Source organism: Haemorhous mexicanus, chromosome 5 (assembly GCF_027477595.1).
Source record: "Haemorhous mexicanus isolate bHaeMex1 chromosome 5, bHaeMex1.pri, whole genome shotgun sequence".
Lineage (NCBI taxonomy): Eukaryota > Metazoa > Chordata > Aves > Passeriformes > Fringillidae > Haemorhous > Haemorhous mexicanus.
This window is the reverse complement of record NC_082345.1, coordinates 32,402,198-32,426,123: the sequence shown is the minus strand read 5'-3', so window position 1 is coordinate 32,426,123 and position 23,926 is coordinate 32,402,198. Positions and strand designations below refer to the sequence as shown.

Genomic DNA, 23,926 nt, shown 5'->3' with positions numbered 1-23,926 from the left:
GACCTGCAATACCAAAGCATTTCATATATTCTGGTCTTCACAGTGAATATATTGAAGGGTTTGAGTTGTATAAAGCTAGTTTGTAGTAGAGATAAGGTGGAGGGGAGGAGAAAGGAATGAGTTTGCAATGTAAGGAGCCTTCTACAGTAGTTGCCTTGATATCCCCAACAAAATTTTGCTCAACCATTCTAAAATGAAATCTGAATTTAGTTTAACCAGTGGAAAATGCATGGGGTGGGGGGGAGGGTGTTGAGGGGAATTAGCGTAAGGGATCACTACGGGCACTGTAACTTTGCTGTTCTTGCCATCATCCACATCCTCAAAAAATCTCCTTTTCTGCCAGCCCTGTGACAATCCCTTCGTCCTCTCAGCACATCTGAGCCTACCAACTGGAAAATCCTTAGTGCTTTTTCATTATGGTCCACTCAGTTTCCCACTTGTAAAGCCGGTGCCTCCGCCCTAGTACTGAGTACTGATGGCTTTGCTGAATCACACTGGGGGGAATTACATAATTTACTCTTGAAACTTATTCATCATCGTTTACTGGGGAGTGGGAGCAAGAGGAAACTGTAATTCCCAGTACTTAATTTTTCCTATTGACTACATATGGAATTTCACCTCCCAGTCTTGATCCTAAGAATTGTACATAAGCTTCACACATGGAGAGTAAGTGGAGTGGCTCCCTGCTGCAGGCTACAGTATTTCTTTAATATGGAATTCCAAGGCTCAGAAAAACATATTTATGTTGAATGACAGTATTCTCAAGCAAACATGCAAATGAGCAGCATTAAAAAATGCCAGACTAATAGGAAAATATAGCTCATGTGTTACAATGGCTCTCACCAGACTCCCTTTACTCCATCCAGGTCTACTCCTGACCTGGTCCAGTTTTTCAATTATGTGAGAGAAAACAAAACTACTTGTCCTTAAGCTGTCATGAGCCAGGGAAAAATAACTAAATTCCACCAGCCACAATATAGTTATGACCAATAATTCCCCCATGTGAATGCCATTATCCTACAAAAGTATCACTTCAGGTCTAAGTTGAATTACTCCAAAAAGACTTAAACTTTAAATAAAAAGAATATTCATTCTTGAATAAATGTGCACATCAGAAGCCCAATATGACTTCATTAGTACCCGATCACTTTATCCTGTATAAAGCCCCAGGTTTGATTTCTTTTGATGCAGCAGCTGAGAGAGAAGGCAGCTACCCACAAGGAAGCAGTCATCCAAGACCTCTGCTAAGGCTGGCTCCTACTGGCTTGACAGCTTTGCTCAGTACTGACTTACCAGCTTTGCTCAGATCAAATACAGATCTGCATTTGGGCAACAACTGAAACATGTTATCTTCCACACTTTTCTCACCAAAGAGTCACCCTCTCTTAAGTTAGTTACATAAATATATGTATTTATTTCAATGTAATTATTTGTCATTTGGGGCCATATTTCTGCTTGGGACAAAACATTTGAACTGTTTACTTTCCAGGATCAGCAGAAGCAACAGGGTCATGTGCTGTGTACCTCCATGCTGATCGCTCTGAATGTCCTGTGTACAAACCAGGGGAGTCTGCGGGAATGTGACAAAACAGCAGCATGGACTGCTATTTACAGCAGCACAGAGAAAAAGAATTAGCAGGAAGCAAGAGGAAACCTATATGAATTTTACCCCCAAGAAAAACCTTCCCAAAGCAACTTAGACTACTCAGTTAAATATTTCTAGAGAAAGTTTCACATTATCAATTCCTGCTTCATACCACTGCTCTCAAAAATGAAACAACCTGATATTCTTCCTAGGGATGTATTTAATAATACAGTTTTGACCAAAAAAAAAATTAAATAAACTAATTAAGATTTCTGAAGATCAGCACGGATTTTCTGAAACACAGAGGGAGAATTACTGGCACACATAGAAACTTCTCAGATTTGCAAATAACTAGGTAATAAGGGAAGTTATTTAGGCAAATACTGATATTGTAATTACTTAGTAAGTACCCTAATTAACTAGGGACAAAATTAGGTTTCTTCTCTATCTTTAGGGTTGTCCTCTCCCCTCCCCAATGATGATATTTCAGCTCTATGTTAGAAATTAGGAGAAAGCCATATGTTTTCTGCCACACTTGTAAAAATCATTCTGGTCTGTAATGCTGAATTGTCTGCTGAATCAGAAACAGGTGGCTTAATATCATAAACACGTGTATCTGATTTTCACTTACTGTCAGATCAGTACCAGACAATATAAGTTACAAGCCGCCTTTTAATTCTAGTTGGAAATGGGACATGAACATTTAAATACTCGACTGAATAAGTTCAAATTAATAAAACCTTCAGTGTAACCAGAAGCAGCTCAACACCAGCACAAAGGCACATGCACAAACGAGTACTGTTTCACCTTTCTGGTGACAGATGACCTTCCCCTCCATGAGTTGAATCAATGCCAGAATTATGAACTGCTTCATAGTGCTTGAACAGCTCCTCTGCTGATCCATGAGACTTCATACAGAGAGGACAAATAAAGCCCTATTACAAAAAGGAAAAAACAAACAAACAAAAATATTAAATACATTTCTTTTCCATCTTATTTTTATACAGAACTGTAAATTCACTCATTTAAGAAGTAGTAAATGCAATTTCAAAGACTCATACTAATTCTTTCATGCTCTAATAAGAGTTTTTGCAAATAAAATATTAGAAAATGCCTGCAAAAGGCACATTCCATTATTCAGTGAGTTTTTTTCCCCAACAGTATTACATACTAGCAACAAAATTTTATTTAGCAAAACAAAAAGGAATGTTCTGCAATTCCTCCCCCCCTCACCCAACAAAACAATTTTCCATACAACTTTTCATAAAATCACATTCTTATTCCAAATAGAAGGAAGCATCTGGAGTTTGGTCATTAAAAAAGAGATATAACAACCCACTCTAAAGTACAGTTATTCATAAACTGATTCTCTCCATATTGAAACCTGATTTTAATATGGGCCTGACAACTAAGAATCACTTTTTACCTTTCATATAATTAATTGGTAAATGCCATTCAGATAAATACCACATCAATAAAATCAGATCTCTACAGCCTTAAGAACCAGAAATCATCTATTTTCTTTCCAGCATATATACTACAAGCATACCAGAGAGGAAATTTAGCAGAGGAAATTTCAATGCCCTCATTCTACCCATTAGCCCACAAATGAAAACAGTGTTATGTTCCTCTTTATGTATCTCTAAACATTCAAGGAGTGTTCACGCTGCCACTTACCAGAAGTACCATCCACCTAATTTTTCACCATTTATTACATCTGATGTTGAGTGCTGGACTACACACTGGCTCCTCACTCATATGGTTATCATGCCAACTCTGAGCCCAACTCCCATCCACACTTCAGCCCATAACAGTAGCAACACTGAGACACTCCCAGAGCAAGAGCTAAAAACCTCATCTCACATTAAAGACTCCCTGTAATTCCAAACAGTGCAAAAGGGACCTCATGTAAATGGGGTGCCTGTCTTTAACTTTTTTAAGGCCCCCTGTCCCTTTAATTCATTTCAAATATGTATTTTTACATTTATATGTTATCCTTAAGTTTCTTATGCCACTACAAACTGTAGTGTACTCCATTAAACCAAGGCTCTCCAGTATCAAGATGAGAGCACTCCTCTAAATGGGATTATCACACTTCACTTAGCACAGGCTCACATATGAGTTATGGAGGACACATGAAGACTTGTGGCACTTTTCTGCTCTTAACTTTGCATCTGGGTGCTAACAGATTTAAATATTAGAACAAAGTGAACATAACAAATGCTTATGTTCATAACCACAAATAGCATTCATTTATTAATTTGGCATTCATATTATTTTGTTTCCCGAGTCACTAAGAATTCAACATTTACATGCTTTTAACCCAGGAAAACTACCATGTTCAGCTACTCAAATGTAACCAAAGCTCTAAACAGGGCTTTCATGACTACTATTATTTATTTAGTATTTCAGAAATTAATTACTAAATACAGTTGTTTGTCAAGTCCACCACATATCATATGGAAAACTAGTTTTGTCACAACTAGACCAAATAAAACAGAGTACTCTTTCCTAAACAGGAAACAGGCATCCAACCTTAACAACTATTTATTTATTTGCAGAGTTGATCAGCACAGTTTCACTCCAGATTAAACCAAGTTAACTAATATATAAGTATAGGTACAGAAAATTTGTTCAGCTACTATGGTCCCAGTACTGTTTATCTGATACAATTAGCATAGGATGCCAGTGAGAGACACTCTGCGTGCAAGAACCAGTGGGAGTTGCCTGGCACACAACAAATGGCATGAACCATAGGGGGTCACAAAATACAGGATTGGGTTTTCTCCTAGTAAGCTTTATACAGAAAGAATTCAATTTCATACAGTGCAATGACAGTGCAACAGCATCCTTTCAGGATGAAACTTTACTAAGCAGTAATCAGTGTTGTGTTTACTTTCCCAGTGATGGGAAGGTCAGCTGTTCATAGAGAAAAGCTGTTAATAGAGAAAAGCATGTGTTCCTCCTAGTTCCAGTAAGTGCATGAAAGAATGAGTGCAGAAAATTGCTCTGGCCTCTCCTTCCTTTTGCCCTTTATCTCTTTTCATTCAAAGAGCAAAATCTGGGTTTTTGCTTGGGGTTTTTTTTTTGTGGTTTTATTGTGCTTAGGGTTTATTTTATGCAAATAGGAGCCCTAGAGAAGAGGAAAGAATAGATTTACATGTGCAATTAGCCCAGGGGGACAGTAATCGTTCATCTCAATTCTTGGGCAAAGCCAGCCAAGATTTGCCAGGCAGGCAGGGAGGCAGATTTAAAGGCAAGGTCCACAAGGACAACAGGCCAGAGGCAGAGCTGAGCTGCTGAGCACAGGGAATGTGCTGCAGTTGTGAGCCTGCAGGGGGGAGGGAGGCAGGCACACTGTCACTGGCAGATGGAGGAAACACGGACAAAACCTCCTCCTCTTCTTTTTAGAAACTGCCTTCCTCTCATACAAGCAGGGATAAAGCAAGCATCACCCACCAGTCTCAGGCTCTCCACCAGCACTGTCGTGATTGTGGCTGGCCTCAGTTTTGGGGACCTGGCACTGTTGGAGTCAGCTCTCACATGCACCCTTACTCTAATGCAACTTTCGCTGGAGGTCTGACACACAGGCTCTAACAGAGTGAGCCGTCACCCTTTGGGAACAAGGTGCCCTTGCCATGGGAAATGTCATCTTTCCTGTACAGAGGTGGGCAGGAACACCAGCTCCTATAGACACAAGCAACTAGCACTCATACATCAGAGCCTCAATCTGCACAAACCCAGGAACCAGCTGCACCTCACAGACTGATAATATCCAATGTCAACTCTGATGTCAGCAGCACTAATTCAGTTGCCTTTACAGTAGGAACACCAGAATCAACAGGATCCTTCTGGCAGCAGTCAGTAACAGATAGAAGTGTGTAAGTTTCTTGGTTCTGTAACTATCAGCCCCAGTAGCAATCTTGTTTGGGAAACTGGATTGGTGGATCACTAAGTTTATCTCTTAAAAAAATTTAAAATTAAATACAGCCAAATAAAAAATATCTCTCAGTATCATCCTGAGATGAACTCTGTAAATATGTTCAAAAGCATATTCTACTATTCTAAATACAAACATGTAAGAAGAGGGGAAGAAACTTGATAGTCTGAGATGCTTAAATTTAGTGAACATTTTTATCAGTCTGCAGGAATTTATATCAGGTCCAACATATTCCTACATCAGGACCACACCTGTCTTGGATAAAGAGGAGATGGCACAACTACAACCAAGAAGTGTCATCAGAGCCTGGGGGAGGAGCTGAGGCATCCTTGCCAGTAAGCCTGCATCTGGATGGATACCTTAACTAACAGACTCCTTTACAGAAGAAACAAGTATAAGAGTATCTTGAATTTTGGTTTCCTTTTAACATGTACTTAGGTACTACTTTGAATAAAGCACAGCCACAGAGAAGCAAAAGGTATTTCACATTCTTCATTTAATAAAAGCAAAGACATCACCCTCAGTGCTGCACCGTAACTCATGACTCCCTAGCTGATGTTTCTGGTTGGATTTATCTTTCACTTTAAACAGAAAGAAAAGAGCCTAAAAGAAGTTAAATGATGATTAATTGGGTTTGTTTTTACATCTTCTCACCAAGAAATGACAATTTATTGAATTCAAGGACTTTTGCAGATGCCTGCCAGTTTCACAGAAAACAAGAAATAATCCACAACAACTACATGCACTAGTTTTTATCAGGAAAAAGTTCTTGAGAGCACCACAGAATTTCTGAAGCTATGTACAGAAAGAACAATTTTTAAAAAAGGCATTCAAACCAAACCCCAATATACATGCACAAACAAACAACTAGGAGACAGCATACAATTTACAGCTCAAAACAGCCCCTGACCCAATAGTCCAGGCATTCCAATGAGGATGAGTGAGACACTAAACTTCAAATCCCTTCTGATCCCAAGGGAAACATTCTTCTTTCAGGAGGCCCATGGGCCATGCCAAGCATCAAGCATCACCAGAGTACCATGCTGTTTGCAGTGGGACAGGCCTTCCTCAGTGCAAAGACTCCAAAAGTGCAAAGACTCCAAACCACATGGGTTTCACTCACAGCAGAACAGAAACTGCTATGCAGAAGTTTTGTAGGAAAGCATCTTGCCTCAGCTTGAGCTATAATGCCAAATTTTACTAAAAATCTCAGACTCCATGAAAGCACCAGACAATTTTTTTTACTTACCTTTCTCAAGACAGACTTACAAATAAGCCCAAAGAACAAAAAACTACTTATCTCCTCTAATAGTTGAGATTTATTTTCAGGCTTGATAATGTTAAGCTTCTCAGTGCTCTATCTCCTTAAAGCCATTCAAGGTAAATTACTTCTTTCTGGTAACATTAATATTTGTATGAATCATTAAGACAGCATTCCTTGGGAAGTATGCCAGGATACAAAAAGCAACACTAGAAGGAAAATTTCACTACAAAAACTAGCGTGGGATTTGGGGGTTTTTTTTGGTACTAAAATAATTTACAGAGCTATTAACTATTGGAAGAACTTTGGCCTACAACATTGAAACACAGTGCCCAGCAAAAGCAGGACACAGACCTACAGGCAGACAAGTGCACAACCAGACCAACTGCAGGTTACCATAGAGTCCTCCTAATCCTCACATAAACTATTCCCAGTTTAAAATCATGTAACAGGAAAATGAATGTGTAGGACTGAAGGGTTTCTGGACTTTGCCTTCTCCTTATATTACTCTGTAGGACTAGGGGTGATGGGGTTGGCTATATAAAGAAGTATTTTGAAAATTTCAGCCTTTTCAGAATATTGTCTCACTTTTAATGATTTTTTTTTTCATCAGCTGAAGGCTCCCAAATGAGATTTTTAAAAAAACCAACACTTACATGCAGATGTCTACTCCCCAATCACTACCAAAGCAGAGCTATTCAACACAGTTAATGGAGCAAGAAACTAGTCACCTGACTGAACAGATGTGCATACCTTAGGTAGGGTCAGCATAACAACTCCCAGGGCTCCATCATCAGTAACTGGAACCTCAGACACCTACATATAGATGCATTCAATCTCCCTTCTTCTGCCAGCTGCTCTACTTTTGCCCTGAGCTTTAATGAAATGGTCTTTCAGAGCCAATATGAAATCTTACCTTAATTAGTTAATGAGTGAGAGCACAGCTTACTTTACTCAAAGTTCCTTTTTCACAAATTAAACTGGAGGACGGTTGAAGGACAGTCCCATGGGCAAAACAGTTTTTACAGGATGGAATTCAGATGTGCTCAGGTCCTTAGAATCCAAGAAATAAGGCAACTTATTTAAGTTTTAAAGTCACAGCCATAGCAACTCAGCTTCCTTAGCACCTTCTAGCAATATCTGATGATAGTGCAGTCAATCCCATTTTAAAACTGCATGGAATTGAATAAGTGGTCCCATTTAGGATGCTATGATTGCTGCTGATCTACAGCTGTGTGTGGTAGAGCCATACAGCACAAATAGCTTCATATAGCACAGAGCTGCATTTATTAATACAAACAAAGCTTCTGCAACATCTTGTATTTTTATTCCAGCTCTTACAACATGGGTCAAGCTTAGAGAACCATGGAACTTCACTGCTTCACTGTTTTCCATTCTTGGAAAATATTTAAGAACTGTGGTAAACAAAACAAAACAAAACAGAACTGAACAAAACAAACAAAAAAAATATCCACACATCGACCTCACAACCCCAGAGAACCATTTCAGGATAAATGACACTTCACCATATGGAAAACATTCATGACTATTCTACTGTATACATGCTATAGGACAGCCTAGCCCAAACCAAAAACCAGGATGCACTTTAACATGCTTGGCATTCACATGACTGGGCTTTAAGTTTAAATAGATTTGAGTATCTAAGTTTCACCATTGGCCTTCCAGAAATACCAGGCCAGCACTCCCAGCTACAGCCTGTTTCCAGCGAGCTGCATGAACAAAAAGCCAATAGCAGGGACTGAGACCCAGGGCTGTAACACCTTCTGGCCACGACCTGTGTTTGTCCATCTTTCAGAATACAGACTTACTCTCACACAGCTGTACTGGTACAATAAGCTGTACGCTGTTAATAAAGTCCAGCATGTTTAGAAAACTGAAAGTAAGCTCACCATTCATGTTTCTTCCACTGCAGGTGAACCTCCACAATTTTCCTCAATACAAGATACACATCTTCACCAGCACCCACACAGTAAGTCCAAGCTAAAACCCAGATATTCTCCAGTTACACTGTGATTTAAAGGCCAAAACATTTTACATGATGGAAGATCAGAAATATTTAGGGCCAGTGGAGAGAAACTTGAGTGATATTTCAGAGCTGAAAGATGTATCAAGTAGCTTCTAGATTGTATTTTCCAAATATATATCAAAGCAATTAACTTAATCCTCAGGAAGTTCTCAGAAGCAGATTAAACAGTCTGCCTAGACAGCAAGAGCAAAACCACATTTCATATTTTTTTCAGAAGGCTTATATATTGATTTAAAAATCATGACATATTTTAAGTTAAAGAATAAAAAAAATAGGTCACTCATTTTATATATTGCTAAAAAGAAAATACAGTTGACATTTTTCATGTCTTTCACTAGATAAAACCCTTTTCTCTGTGTTTATGTAAACAGTAAGATGACAGTGGCTTTCTCAGATAACATCTCTATTTAATCATTAGAAAAGTAGGTAAAAAGGTCATGTTGAGAATAATTAAGACCTGCAGTCCATTTCAATTTTACAAGTATTTAAACTTCTGGACAAAGAGAGCAAAGATGTATTTATGTAGTATTTTATACCAAAATGTAGAATTTATTTCTTCCTAGAAAAGAAGCTAGATTCTTCCTGAGAAGAACAGAACCAACATAATTTCTGGTTCAGTTGTCTTATGTTTTTACTGCTACTGATGAGTAAGACTAAAATTGTGTCATAACCTACAAGACTACAACTTTGTCATCAGTTAGAAATTCTAATCTGGTGGGATCTCTATTTCTTAAAGAAAAGTCATATTCCATGGTCAAGGTCAAGGCAAATCAAATCAGTATCTCTAATTCTTCATTCTCTTAATACTGTTCAGATATTGAAGGAAGTTAATATACTAATGTAACTCAATCAATAATTTTTGTTCATGTGCAAAGCAGGTGAGTATTGTTGAGGTGAAAACAGGCACCACAACCTAATTTGAGAAGCAACTGAAAGAGAATAAAATAGCAGCTTTAAGGCATTGACATGATGTTCTGTGCAAACAGTCTGCAGCATTCCAAGGGCATGCATAGAAACAGAAGAGTCCATCAATTGCATCTACAGAAGAGACAATCAGGGGGAAAAACATAAAGAATGTGATCTTTTAAAAGACCGTCGTAAAAACCACACATTTTTGCACAATTACTGTGCCAGTTTACATTCTCTGCAATTCTGCTATGAAAAGCCTACTCAGAAAACATCAAGGTCATATCTTGCTTGTATTAGCCAAGTAATACATTCCTACCAAAAGTCTGGAAATTTATGAAGACTACCCAAAAGAACTGTCTGAAAATTGCCTTAGATTTAGCCCAGCGGTGGATAAGACAACAGATATTAACAGCCACTGTATTCTAAATGCTGCAGGGATATCATTCAGTGGTTGCTTTGGATGCCTCAGATAAAAACAACACAGGAGGTCTCAAACTATGCCTCACTGTTTAGATGTTCTGAACGTCCAGCAGAGACTGTCAGGAAATGCAGGACACAGTTTAGAAATGTATCATTCCTTTCAAAGAAAAGAAAACAAAACAGAAGCTACCATACAGCTTTTGTTAGTGACACCACTGTATACATGGAAGTTGGAAAACAATGTTTGGGAACTTGGCCATGCGTGTGCCTTTCATACAGCATTTGTTTGGTTAAGTTGGCTATACATGGACAGATGTTTGCCAACACTTTGGTGGTCATTCCTGCAGCTGAATAGGCCATTGTATTTTAAAGCAAGGCTTCATCACACCTTGGGGGGCAAGGGAAGCATTACACTGACATTTTCACTATAGGTTTCAACCCCTAGTTAGAAAAAGAGGGCTGCAGAGAGCTGCTCAAGAAGACGGCCATAAATCAGGATATAGGCGAGGGGCAAGAAACCTCTCTCACAATGGGACACTGCAGGTGAGAATGCTTTTTACTGAAAAACAAAGACCAATTCTCACTGCATGGAGGACAGAGAGGAAAGAAAAGCAAGGAGAACACAGGAGAACCTGCTAAAATTTTCATCAGCTGATAGGTGTATCAGTGGAAGGAGGGTCAGCAAAGAAACTACACGTAAAATCTAAAGCAAGGTACCAAGGCTTTTGTTAACTGTGCAACAATTTTTTCGGGTCTCACAAAGTGTAACTAAACACTGGCCTTGCAACACATCCCATCTCCTTGTTTAAGGAGAATTCACTAGCAAAACTCCTGAACTCACAAGCTCCTTCAGCACTCTTTCCAACAAAAGGCATTTGAACTCTTCCCAGCACCATGTACTATCCACAATCCTAACCACAAGCAATACCAGTAAACATTGACAGTTTAAATAGGGCAAACTGAGAAATGTTTCATATGTCTGCTACATAAGGTGACACTGACAACATTTTATCATTGTTATAATGCTGTCCCAGAAACGGCAGGGATTGAATGAGGTGTGACAGCCTGGCTGTGTTGCTTTTTCAATGTGTTTGCTGCAAATGCAAACTATTCTTTTTCATCAGCAAACAATCAGCTTGCTTGTTGACTTCTCAGTAGTCAAACATGTTAAACTTTTTATACTAGTACTGACTATAGTTATTAACAGAACTCCCCACTTTTTCAATGCTTCTAGGCATTCTCACACAATAAAGGATCAAACTGAAAAAAAAAACCCACACATACATTTTCTTTCTTTATTTCTCACCTCTTATAGATATTTACTGAACCACAGTACAAAGAAACACAGCTTTAGCAACAGGAAACAGCAACAGCTAGAAACAAGTGAATTTGTATTTCAAGTGCTACACTCAATACACAGGCTTATCAAGTTAAAAGCTGTAATCAGCTCTTGACAAGGGAAAAGTACTGACCAAGGAACTGACAAAAAGTCAGTGGAAAAACAAAAAGTCAAAGGGGGCAAAAACCCAGCAGTCAACTCCATAAAATATGCTAAGTACAACCAGCTTAAATAAAACAGTAACTTCTTCAGGTAATCAAGCCACCTCTGATGGCTCACATGCCACAACCTACTGACACCATCACATCAGGAATGCCACAGCTTATTTAAGTACAGCACTTGCATCGTGACCAGATACTAAAGAAAATAACAAGTTGACTTGACCACAACAGAGCACTGCTGACAGCTTCTGCTTCAACAAGAGGCAGTGAGGAGTCCATCAAAAGCCACACACTCAAGTTGTTCTGGCTCTGAGAGGTCCCACACCACTCCAAGCGAGCAGCACAGGTCAGTCTTTCCACAGATCTTCCTCACTTTATCAGGTGACACTTCACAATTGAAATGACATCTCAAGCTATCTCTAGAATAATCAATGTATTGATTCCTTCCATCATTTTTGGGAATAACATCCAACAATTTGAAGTTTTCCCTTCAAAAATACAGTGTAAATACACATCAAGTATAAGGAAGGAAAAAGGCACTACCTAGCAAATATAACAACAAACCAAATAAAATCACATTACACACACATCCTAGAATAAACACTTAGAATTCAAAACTCAGCAAAAGTAACATCAGCAGAAACAATGTAAAACTTCACCTCTATACAAACCCCTTTAGTGCACAGCAAGCTGCCTACCCCCAGAAGTCCAATCTACTCTCTCAAGGTTTGCAGCAAAAGAATCAGATAGCCTTGCACAGCAGGAGGCTGTTAACTTCCAGAATCTAAATTCTTCTAGTTCTGGAGCATAAAACCATGCATTTTGTCTTAAGTGTGTAGATTTACACTGCACAACTGGAAGAATTTTGAAATGCTCTACAATTCACATCTATTAACTGAAACAGCCTTTACATTTTCTTGTGGGCATAAAAAAATCCAGTAAGATTATGTATTAATTTTTTCCTAATTATTTTTATAATGTTGCTGCAATACATAAGCTCTTAAACATGTTAAAAAAGAGAAGTTTCTGGGTTTTTTATACTACCACCCTCTGTTCCCTTTACCCAATGTACCTATCTTGCACTAGTAATCCGCTTTTTAAAAAAAGTTAGCTAATAAGGGCTCAAAACACTTCTTTTCAAAGGATGTGCCTGATCCAACACCATGTTTATCATGATACTGAGTCTGATGTGAAGACAATCAAATAAGGAAACAGTCTTTTTAATAAGAAAATCAAGCAAAAGCACTTTAAAAAGAGAAGTGTATGTATCAGTGACTGCAAGTCTTCCAATACTGCAAATGTTTCATGTGACAGACAACTGCAAACCAGAAAACTAGACATGAATTAATTCTTCTGCTGAATGTATACTTTGGAATCACACATATGAGATCAAATTGTGTTTAAGCAAGGAATCAAAAGAAACATTTAAAAGGCTGACACCAGAAAAATATGTAGTTCACTTAAAGCAGCCCATCACCAAAGCTATTTAAACAAAATAAACAAGACCCACACAAACAGCTGGGAGGTCACGAAGCTCCTGTCTTCCTTCTGTCCCAGTGTGCTCACTCTGGTAATGTTCAGACAGATCAGTGGGAGTTACACACACTTTCATACACAATGGACAGATGAAGCCCTGTGAAATGCATATTTGTTTTTAAGAAACTAATAAAGACAAAAAAAAATGCAGATCTGGAATCAAAAGTTTGAATTCTTATGCTGAAAGCTCTCTACAATCACCAAAAGCAAAGTCTGTTTTTCTTTTGGAGAGAGATCTTTTACAAACCATAGCAATACCATAGAGAAAGCAAGAAGGAAGAGTTATTAAGGACATGAAAATAAATAAATCTAAAACATGCCTTAAAAACTAGGACCATGCTGCATACTACTATGTGGTTTCCTTACACTGTTGGTGGCCCCTTCACGTGACAGAGGAACAATCTGCATAAAATATCTTGAATGGAGCGTTACAAGGCATTGTCACCTCCATCACAAGGTTTCCCATAAGAGTGCTCAGATGTTTCAGACAAAGAGGGAGGAGTGGTGCAGTGAGATTGCAGAAATGCCTCTATAAATTAATAAGCAAGTTTGCAACAGCAGCAGGAGAGGCTGAGGCAAACCTGCCTAGTTAACACAGTTACATTATACTACAGAAAGCACCATCTCACTGGCAGACTCACTGCAAGCATGGAATATTTGGCAACGCTGCACTGTTGACAATTGCACTGGGACCTAAGCTGCAAAGGTAAGAGAGACTCAAATGTTTCCTCCATGGGCAGATTGCACTGTGAATAAAAGACTTCATTATAGGTCTACCTGTGACCTGAAGTGCCAGCACGGTGACAGACGGGATATTAGCCAATTTTTACCTCTTCTTGAAAAGGTTGAGCAGTCTGAATTCAGACTTTCCCATTCCTTCTGTTTCATACTACAATTCTCAAAAATAAGGATTTATTTCAACCAGGCTTGAGGAGAAAGGAAACATACAAATCTGCACAGATTTCGTAATTATACTCCATTTGAATCTTGCAGCAATACAAATTAGAAAATCTAGCCAAGAAAAAAGTGAAAAAAAGTTAATAGACTTCTGGAGTGAAAAAAGTTAATAGACTTCTGACTGCACAATAATGGAGAACCAGATAGGAATATCATGATAAAACAAACACCAAAGATTCTGCAGAGACCCAGCTATAGTGCTCCTGAAGAGAAGCTCCAGGAGAGACAAGACCTCAGTGAAGCTGTGCAGGAGAAGGAAGGCTAACAGATTCGAGTAGCGTTACATGTGAATCTAAAAACCCATCACAGAGTTTGGAGCTCAATTTCAAATAATTCTAAAGATAATACCCAATGCAAGAAATGATGGAATTATGGACAACTAAAAGATACTTTTTTTATGTAACACATGCATGTCAAGAGTGTCAAGGCAGCCTTTGGTCTGACCCAGTTTCAATTCAGTAAAAAAAACAGCCAATGGGGCAACAGTGCAGGCACACACCACACTGAAAACTCATCCCATGCCAAGAAAATACCTCTCCATTAGTACTGAGGTACCCTATGGCACCCACAAGCTGTACAGTCAGCAATGCTGCACTCATATTAACAGAACTGTATCATTTTAAACAAACTTTAGAAAGAAGACATCATCTCATTGCATGTTTTAATGCCTTAATCAGCTACAAAAGTAATAAGATTTTAGTCTATAATTTAATAATATTTATTTGCTTCAGGGATTGTTAAATATGCGCAAAAACAGATTAGGACTCAAAAATGTGTGACATGTAGAACATGCAGCAAAATATTATGGAATGTGTGATTACATTGACTGCAATAAGGCATTAAGAAAATAGAAATAAGCAGATGCACAGATCGGATTTTAAACAGCACCGTGAAAGTTTCTCTTATCTTGTATCACACACTGGAGTATTTGAATCATCACACACTTTATTCAGTGTAAGAAAGGGCACTTTGCTCCATTTAATGTTGCAATAGTGGTAATTAACCCTGCACTGTGTATGTATGTTAAGCTCAAAACATTTTCAAGATAGGTAATCAGGCTACATTAACACAAATGAGCTTCAACAGCCAGTGAAGTCAGTTTGCATTTTTCAGAGTTAATGTCAGACAACACTGTAAATACAAAGACATTAAAATATGGGATTGCACCAAGAATAACAACTTATTCTGCTGATTAAGTATGGCATGCAGCTCATAAAACACTGATAGGATTTATACTCCAAATATATTTAACCACCAAACAAAACCCAATATATTTGAAACTTCACATGAAAGAAGAGGTTTCCAGTATACATTATAGCTTAGCAGAAGCAAGGTGAAACTGAAGTACAAGCATGATAAAATGTCAATCCTTGTTTTTTGCAGCTCTCATGAAAGATTTATTAACAAGGAGTCTTAAGCTTACATCTCATTGCTTTTCATTTTAATAATTCATCTCTAGAATTACAGGAAGAATTGCTTGTGATTACTTGGATAGATAAGCCTAATTAATAGTTACATATAAACATGGCCTGGTCTTCTTTTTTTATTTAAATAACAAACAATTTTTAGAATATGACATTTGTAAATATTTGTTTAGTACAGCTGATATTTAAGAAGGGCATCAAAAGTTACTCCAACAGCTCCACGGATCAGAGAACCAGCATCCAAGATTTAAGACACTGGTCCTGGGAATGGTGCACAGTACCTCTGAGGAGCCTTCGTTGTTCACATCCACAGCATTTCCAGGTGTGGCAGATGAATCCGAATCCAAGCTCTGAGACCCACCTCTACCTGGAGTCTGAAATAGATAGGGAAGACAAAAGTGAGACTCTACATTTTAATACTTAATAAATATTTAATAAAGCACAGTACATATCCTATGCAAAGGCCTCTCTTCTACTTGTTGGAATACAGAGGTATTTTCCCTCCAAGAGAAGTGAACAGGTTGACAAGCAAATACATAACTTTCAGCACAACACTTCAAAAAAGGCTTCTACCCAACACTCTCCATTCATAAAAAACCAAGCAGATACCAGAAGCAAAGGCCAGGATTTTAAACTACTTCCTCTCATTAATGCTTACCATAAAACAAAAACTTTGGCTAAACTCTGCCCTTGTATTACTCTTGGTGATGTTAAATTAGGTCGCTATATCCTATAGGAAAACAGTAGAAATTACAATCTAAAAACTTTCATTAGTAGTAAACTAGTATCACCCTACTTTCTAGATAACTTTTCTACATTCTGAACAAGCCCTTAAATATATGAAAGACAGAAAACTGAAGTTTGAGTACTCTGTTGATTCAACAAGCACAGAGGCAGGTACACTGTCTTTATTTGGAAAAAAATAAAAGTAATAATCAAGCCCGTGGTAGTTAAAACATGCTAATCAGTAAGACAACCTATAAAGATATACTCCTATGAATATGCTGAAAATCAAAACAACAGTATTGATGTGAAACTATAGACTTAGATAAAATAAGCAAATAAACTTTAAACACTACATGATTCAAAATCTGAGTAGATTGATTGTATCTTATAATCCTTATTTAACTATAACTTTGATTTAAATTTGATTTAACTTCTCTTACTCATCTCCGGAATGGCACTGCTTATCTGATGGTAGAAGAGTAAGCATTCTCAAAGGAAACATCATTTAAAAATTATCTCAATATGTATATGCAATCCTAGTTCAACAAAGTACAAAAAGTTCATTATCTAGCTCCAGTATGACAATCTCAAATGGGATAAAGTAATGCTACTAATGTATTTTGGCCCATCTGGAAATACTTGTAATGCTATAAAGGAATTTATATTTTAATATAAGAGGATAAAGAATTTAAATATATAGATTGAAATCTACAGAGAGACAGAATTTTAGTTTCTTGATCTTGGTGCTTCCAAAATCTTATCTGGAAAAGAATTTTCTTGCTCAAATAGATCCTTTTTTTGAAGACAGATCACTTATATAACTTCTTATAAGAAATCTGCAGCACACACGATTCCCATTCTTTGAATATTAAGTATATTTTCCTGCTTTGTTTTAAAAAGAATGTTCTATTTTCAACTTTCATAGATAACAAGGAAAAAGATAACAGCCTTTTGCTATTTATCAAATCTAAAAAATATTATAAACAGGTCAAGTTTACTGATTAGGACTTAATTCCCAGTGAAATACACTTCGGTTTTGGAAAGGCTCTGAAGACTAGCCAAAGAGAAGTGAGGAGTGAAATACTAAGCAATGGGGGCTGGTGACAATAAGAGAAGACAACCATCTCTCCTTATTCCAGCCTTCTCTGAAGTCATCAGTTATGTGATCAACATACTCTGGTTTTCCTATTCCATGTTTTTTTAACTCAAGCTGTATTGTATTTCTAAAGAAACTATGAACACCATTTCCTTCTAGTACAACATACAAAAGGAATAGGCAAAGCAATACAAGCTCTGCAAGGTAATAATAGGATAGGCAAAAAAGGGGTAAGCAGAGATACCATACACATGCAAAATATGTCAAACTGAGGCACTGGTACTTCTTCCCAGGGTTACTGATACAGACACTAAACAAGGTTCATCCCAGCATGGACCACAGGTGCACACTCTTCAGGTTTCCACATGACATCAAACTGGGAGGACCAGCTGATACACTTAAGGGCAGGGCTGCCACTCAGAGGGACCTAGAAATGCCGGAAGAAACAGGCCAAGGGGAACCCTATGCAATTCAACAGGGACAAATGCAGAGTCCTGTGCCAGGGAAGGAAAACTCCTGGCAGAAACAGAGGCCTCTCTGCTGAAAAGGACCGAGACCTTGTGTCAGCCAGCACGCCTAACAGGAGCCTGCAGTGTGCCCTGTCTGCAGAGACAGCTGCCAGAAGCCTGGACTGTGTTAACAAGGAGCCCAGTCAACTGATCAAGGGAAGTGATCACTCCCCATGGCCTGCAGCCAGTGGACCATGTCAAGATATTGCTCTCCCAGGCAAGGGAGAAGCAGTGTGAGAAGCTGAGGGAACAGGGCTGGCTCAGCCTGCAAGTAGAGACAGCTTTGGGAGTGCCAAAGAGCAGCCCCATCACCACTTACGAACAGGCCACCAAACAGAGGAAGCCAAGCTGGTCTAAGCTTGGGAAGATCACAGTGGGAAGACCAGACACCAAAACGGAAATGAGAGATTCCTACTGGATGTAAAGAACAGCTTTTCCAGTATGAGATAGGCCTGAGCAACTTGCTCTTGACTTCCAAGCTGATCCTGCTCACTGCTCAGACCAGGGAGCTCCTGAGCTCCCTTCCTGCCCCAATTGTTTTGTAGCGTTAAGAAGTGCTCTCCAAAGAAACACACATCTTGCAGGAAAGCTTTGAAATACAAGTTAAGTAACTCCATTAATGAACATGTGGATTGTGTTCCATTGACAGTCAGAAGAAAAATATCTAAAACAAATGGTAAGTTGAAGCCAGGTCTCCCAGGAAGACAGGCAAGTTAGAATACAGCATCTAATGTTTCAGTGGCACTAAGAGATGGTCCAACTGTGTATTTAGACAGGCAGCATCTACCTCCACTTTTGCAATATCTGAACATACATTTTCAGTATACCTAAAGAATCATTTTGTCCCAAAAACAAGAATCTTCTGCAACAATTAACATAAAATTGTCTTCATCTCATATCGTAACTCCTCACACAACACTACTGTACATTTTTAATTGCCCATTCCATTTCACTCCAGAGTTGACTCCATTTTGCAATGAGATTTGCATATTAAGTTTTGCTAGTTCTAGCACTACAAATTTGAGATTATTACCACCTCCAGGATGCAAGCTCTTCTGTTATTACTCCACTGCACACTGTTATTACTCCATGGTTGCTTAAAGTACTTGCTTTATGAAACACTTCAGACATGCTATAATCACACTAATAAGCACTGGATGGCATGTCTTATTGCATGCCTTGTATGACAGAAATTATTGCACAGTACCTGGTAAAATACTTTAAGCTTTCAAAAATCAATGTGTGCTCTTGAAAAGAGAAAGCATAATTCCAAACTAGATTTAGAAAGCTTAGTAAAAATGGTGACATTCACTGGTGAGTGCAATGCACAGGAAAGAAGAGTGAGAAGGAAAGAGGTCATTAAGTAACTTTCAAGTTACAGTTTGTAGTATCCATTTGCAAAATGGATAAGAAAAATTAAATAAAAAATTGGAAGAATGTTAAGGAAGCCCAGATCAAAAATGAAATTAATTCATCTTTCAAGGTTGTAATGCAATTTAAATATCCTTACCCTACCAAATAAAGAATGGGACATTGCATATGTCTTTTTTTATTGATCGTTGCATCATCAAATGGGTTCACACATACAGTCATGCTATGCTCACGTACCCCTGTGGTATCACAATCCATTAAACAAAAAAGAATCACAACACATTGAACAATTTGGACTTTGTGATCTATGAAAGGAGTCAGAATGGTGTTCTTTGTTTTCAGATGGCCTATACAGGGGAGCAAATAAATGACTTACTAATCCCAGAGAAAAAGAAAATTTCCACACAGGCTTCTCTGTATGTACAATTACAAAAGTAACATTTGACATCTGAAGGCACACCCAGAGTGGAAAGACTAATGCAAAGGTAGTCTTTGATCCAGCATACTTCTCTCCTAGCTGTCAATTACATTTGTTACTTTGCAGAGAAGCCTATGTTTCTAGTGCTAGCCCTAGAGTTGTAGAAGTAATATGCTAAACTTCATCATGCCCTTCTCTATGTTTTCTCAAAACTGCAAGCTAATATAAAGAAACATAATTAACAACAAAAATTATGACAATGATTGCAGCTTGTTTTCTGAAAAGGAATAGAAAATTATATAATGAGTGAGTTGAGTTAATGCTTTAAGATGAGGGAGTATAAATATGGACCACTACTGTGCCATTTTTGCATAGTCTTTTATCTGTCTATAGCTACATTCCTTTCAGTCAGAAGGCTCTTTTCAGCAATTTTAAATTCAGAATAAATTAAAACCTCTGAAAAATATGTAAAGCCTTGAAAAAATGTGGAAAATACAGATTTAACAGTTTTTCCAGCACAGATGTAAATACAACTACTAAGGGTACTACTACAACCATTAAAAGGTCCTGAAGCAACAAACAAGACTCAAAAATGAGAAGGTAAGAGGGCCAAAGCCCTTGTTGCCAAAGAACACTCAGTGCTAAGAACAGGGTGCCATACAGAACAGCACCACCATTTACTTCTAAAGCAGTGTGATGCTACTTTATGACTCTGTAAAATGAAATGACTCCTGACTTCAGAGGGCATAAAACTTTTCTTTCTCATCATGCCATCAGTTTCACACAAGCACACTTTGTGCCCAGGAAGAGGCACACATGCTCCCCTTGACTCTGAGGAGAGGGCAGAGGCACAGCTGCAGTGGAGCATCTATCCAACTAAATATGCTATCTAGTGTTCTTTTCACTTATAAATGTGAAAAGAAAATTATAGTCAGGCATGAGATGCAATGATTTCAGATAAGTAAATACCTCTGTGCCTGAGCTTGGAGTAAGAGGAAAGGTGACTGTACTACCTGAGCTACAGAGATGCCTAAGAAGCCCAGTTCTCCCCAGACACCAAGATCTCAAGACCAAAACCTTGAGCATTAGTTAGAAACAGAAAGCAATAGAAAAGCACTGAGAGCACCCAACACAGCAGAGTAGCCAACAGTCGTAGACAGTTAAAGACAAATAATGGAGACAAAAACTAACTTAAAAGTAGTCACTCTGGTCCTATAGATGTGTCACCCACTAAAAAATCATGAGCAATGGGAAAAAGGCTCAGAAGGAGATCAAAGTAATCAGTTTTCTACCAGCTGAAAATAAATGCCTCCTCCTTGCAAATACAAGAAACAAGCTCTGCTTTAACAGGCCAGAGGCAACTGCCACTGTCCCACAGTAGACTAACAACAGAGAGACGACACAATTCCCACAGAGGGCATCAAAGTTGGACACAATGAAGAAAAGACTGCTCTCCAAGGAATCCACTGACAAAAATCAAACTCTTTCAGCAGGAAAGATGCATCTCAGACATTCCACACAGATGCCTATTGGGAAAAAACTGCCTTTTTCTAGATCAGCATGATGAACAATGCATGAAACCAGCAAGTGGCAACAACGTACAAAAGGGGGTGTTACGGTGCAAACACACAAAACAGGTGGATCCCTGAGATGTCATGTTGAAAACACACAAAAAATTTAGAAACTTGTAAAAAAATTTAGAAGCTTGTAGGGAAAGGACATAAAATGAGAAGCTAGTTGAAGACAGCATGGAGACACTAACCTCAAAAACCAAATAAGTAATGTTTAGTATATAATACTTTCAACTTTGAAAATATGTCATTCAAAGTCACAGTGAAGATGCTTTTAAAAACAGAAATTACAACTGTGGATGAAATAGAAAGGTGATCAAAGTAGAAAAGTAGTATAAAAAAGAACCATTTGATGTTTTGAAACTTCAGGAATCAGAAACTATAAACCATATCTTTGTAGCTGTTGTCTTCCTCCTTTGCAGCTTGTCAGCCAGCCTAGTTACAACAAAAAGGAATGTAATAAAAGAATTCCTTTTTCAAAAGACATGCTTTTATAACTCAAGTTATATCACCTTTAATGACTAGCTCTCTGGCTAGAAAGGGTGGCATTACCTATAATCATATAAGAAACCAAACAGATATGCAAGAAGCTATGTTTCAGTGACAGAAAGGCAGGAGTTTTTTGCCAGCTATACAAATGATGGACAATCAAATGGTCAAGAGGAGGTTCCTTATCCTTCAAATAACTGCATGAGACACATGAAAGATATTAATAATTATGTTCTTTATTAAAATACCTGACATAAACCTAAAGTTCATTTTTAATACCAAAGTACAGCAGAAGTATTTTTCACAGTTTGCCAACCAGAGTGCAAGTCAAAATGGTACATATATATGAGGTTGTGCATGCAATCATAATTTTTACAAAATGCCTAAAGCCCCTTTTAGTATGAGGTGAATTTTTAAAAGCCTGGTTATTTTTGGCAATTAAAAGGTTAACACCTTCAAAAATCTTGGCATTTCTCTATTTTAATTTTTAGGCAGAAAGAAGTCTGTTTCACCTTTCTTGAGAATAAGCTCTCCTGTAATCCCGGGAGCAACTGGAGAACTATTTGTTCAACCTTTTAGGAAAAGATGTCTGTTTCTCACACAGAACCTTTTGCATTGACTTTAGATGTTTATAAGATGTGTTTAGCAGAATTCCTACTTAGGGGCAAATATTTTTTGGCACTGTATGAAGCTTTTTCCTCTTTTACAGAAGCCTTCCTTGATGGCCTGGTGTTTCCCAGAATCAATAAACACCCAGTTAACTGCTGCCAATATTTAATTAGGTCCGTCCTAAGTTTCCCTGCTTGTTAGCAGGGCTTCCCATTAAGCTTCAGGAAGGAAGTTCTTCCTTATAAACACGAAGCTCTAAACAGACCAAGATCTTCACCTGCTCAGGGTCTATGACTGAAAAATAATCTGAGGTATGTTTTACACTGGAAAAGTTGGTGGTATGCCTACTTTATTTCCCCTAACTCTCATTCTTGTAGCAACGCTTCTTTGCATGGCAGATAAGGGAGAGAAGCCAGCGTTTCCAATGAAACACTCTTTCGCAGAGATGTTACACAGACAGAACGCTTTGGAAGCAACAGAAGATAAAACGGGGAGAGCAGCTGGTTTTCCCTCTATCCGTGAGCGCCTCCTGCGTGACACCGACACCGCTCTGTGGCAGTGCGGGATCTGGAGCGCTGCCTGCCCACCGCCGGCGTGACTCAACCCTTTTGGGCGCATCCCCCGCCGAGCCCGCGGCCGCACGGAGCCGGGACCACGCCGGCACCTGCGCCGCGCCAGCGCCTCCTGGCAGCTCCCACCCGAGCCGCAGGCCAGCTGCAAGGGGACCAGCACCCGCGCGGGGATCTGGGCAAGCGAGAAGGGTTTCATAAACGAGTGTCACAACTTGGCTTCGCAAGCCCGGCAGAGCTGCCGGAAAAGCCGGCTCCTAAAACCGGGAGGCGGCCGGACGGCGGCTGCCGGGCTGGCTCCCGGCGTCAAGAGCCTGCTGCTTGCCAGCCCCTGAGGAAATCACCGCAGGTCCCGGCGGCGGCTCTCCCCAGGCCGGGCTTCCCTTTATCCTGCCCTATGAGCAGGCGGCCGCAGCCGCGGCGACGGGCGCAGGCGGCGGGCGGAGACGCTGCCGCGCTACGGAAAGGAGCCACGCCGGCCAGGGCCGCCCCTCGCCCCTTCGACAGGCCGGGCCGCGGGAACCGCCCGCCGCCAGCACCTCCGCCCAGCCCGGGAGACGACGCCGCCCCCAGCCGGGACGGCGGGCCCGGCCCGTCCTGTCCCGTCGGGGCTCGGGCCGTCCCCCAGCGAGAAGGCGGGGGCGGACAAACTCACGGCCTCCGGGGCCGGGACGACCCTAACTCGTACCCTGCGCCGCAAGACGGGCCGGACGGGGCCGGTGGCTCCGGCTCTGCCGCGGGGAGCGCAGCTCCGAGCCCGGCCAGCACCAGGAAGCGACACCGGCGCGGCACCGGCACGGTGCACCGCCCTCGCCGCTGGGGCGGGCCTCGCTGCCTTACCCGCTGCAGAATCCGCCTGAGCATGGTGGTAGAGCGCGGATGCCGCCGGGCAGCCGCGGCCAGGCCGAAGGGAAGGCACGGGGCCCCGCAGGAGCCCGGTGCGGCCCGCTCGCCCCGTGACAGCCGCCGCGGCCGGGGAGGCGGGACAG

At 39.8% G+C, this 23,926-nt stretch overlaps 1 protein-coding gene across 3 annotated transcripts in view; it reads right to left on the bottom strand.

Moving 5' to 3' along the window:
- Nucleotides 1-23,926, bottom strand: part of EEA1 (early endosome antigen 1) — a 66,950-nt gene extending 43,024 nt beyond the window's left edge. For 2 of the 3 annotated variants that reach the window (XM_059846804.1, XM_059846805.1), the window contains exons 1-4: nt 23,778-23,926; nt 15,861-15,953; nt 13,173-13,295; nt 2,393-2,520 (exon numbers count right to left, since the gene is read on the bottom strand). In XM_059846804.1, coding sequence (XP_059702787.1) covers nt 2,393-2,520; nt 13,173-13,295; nt 15,861-15,953; nt 23,778-23,801 — 368 coding nt within the window. In that variant the 5' untranslated portion in view covers nt 23,802-23,926. The remainder of the gene's footprint in view (nt 1-2,392; nt 2,521-13,172; nt 13,296-15,860; nt 15,954-23,777) is intronic. The other variant, XM_059846806.1, reaches the window with a different exon arrangement.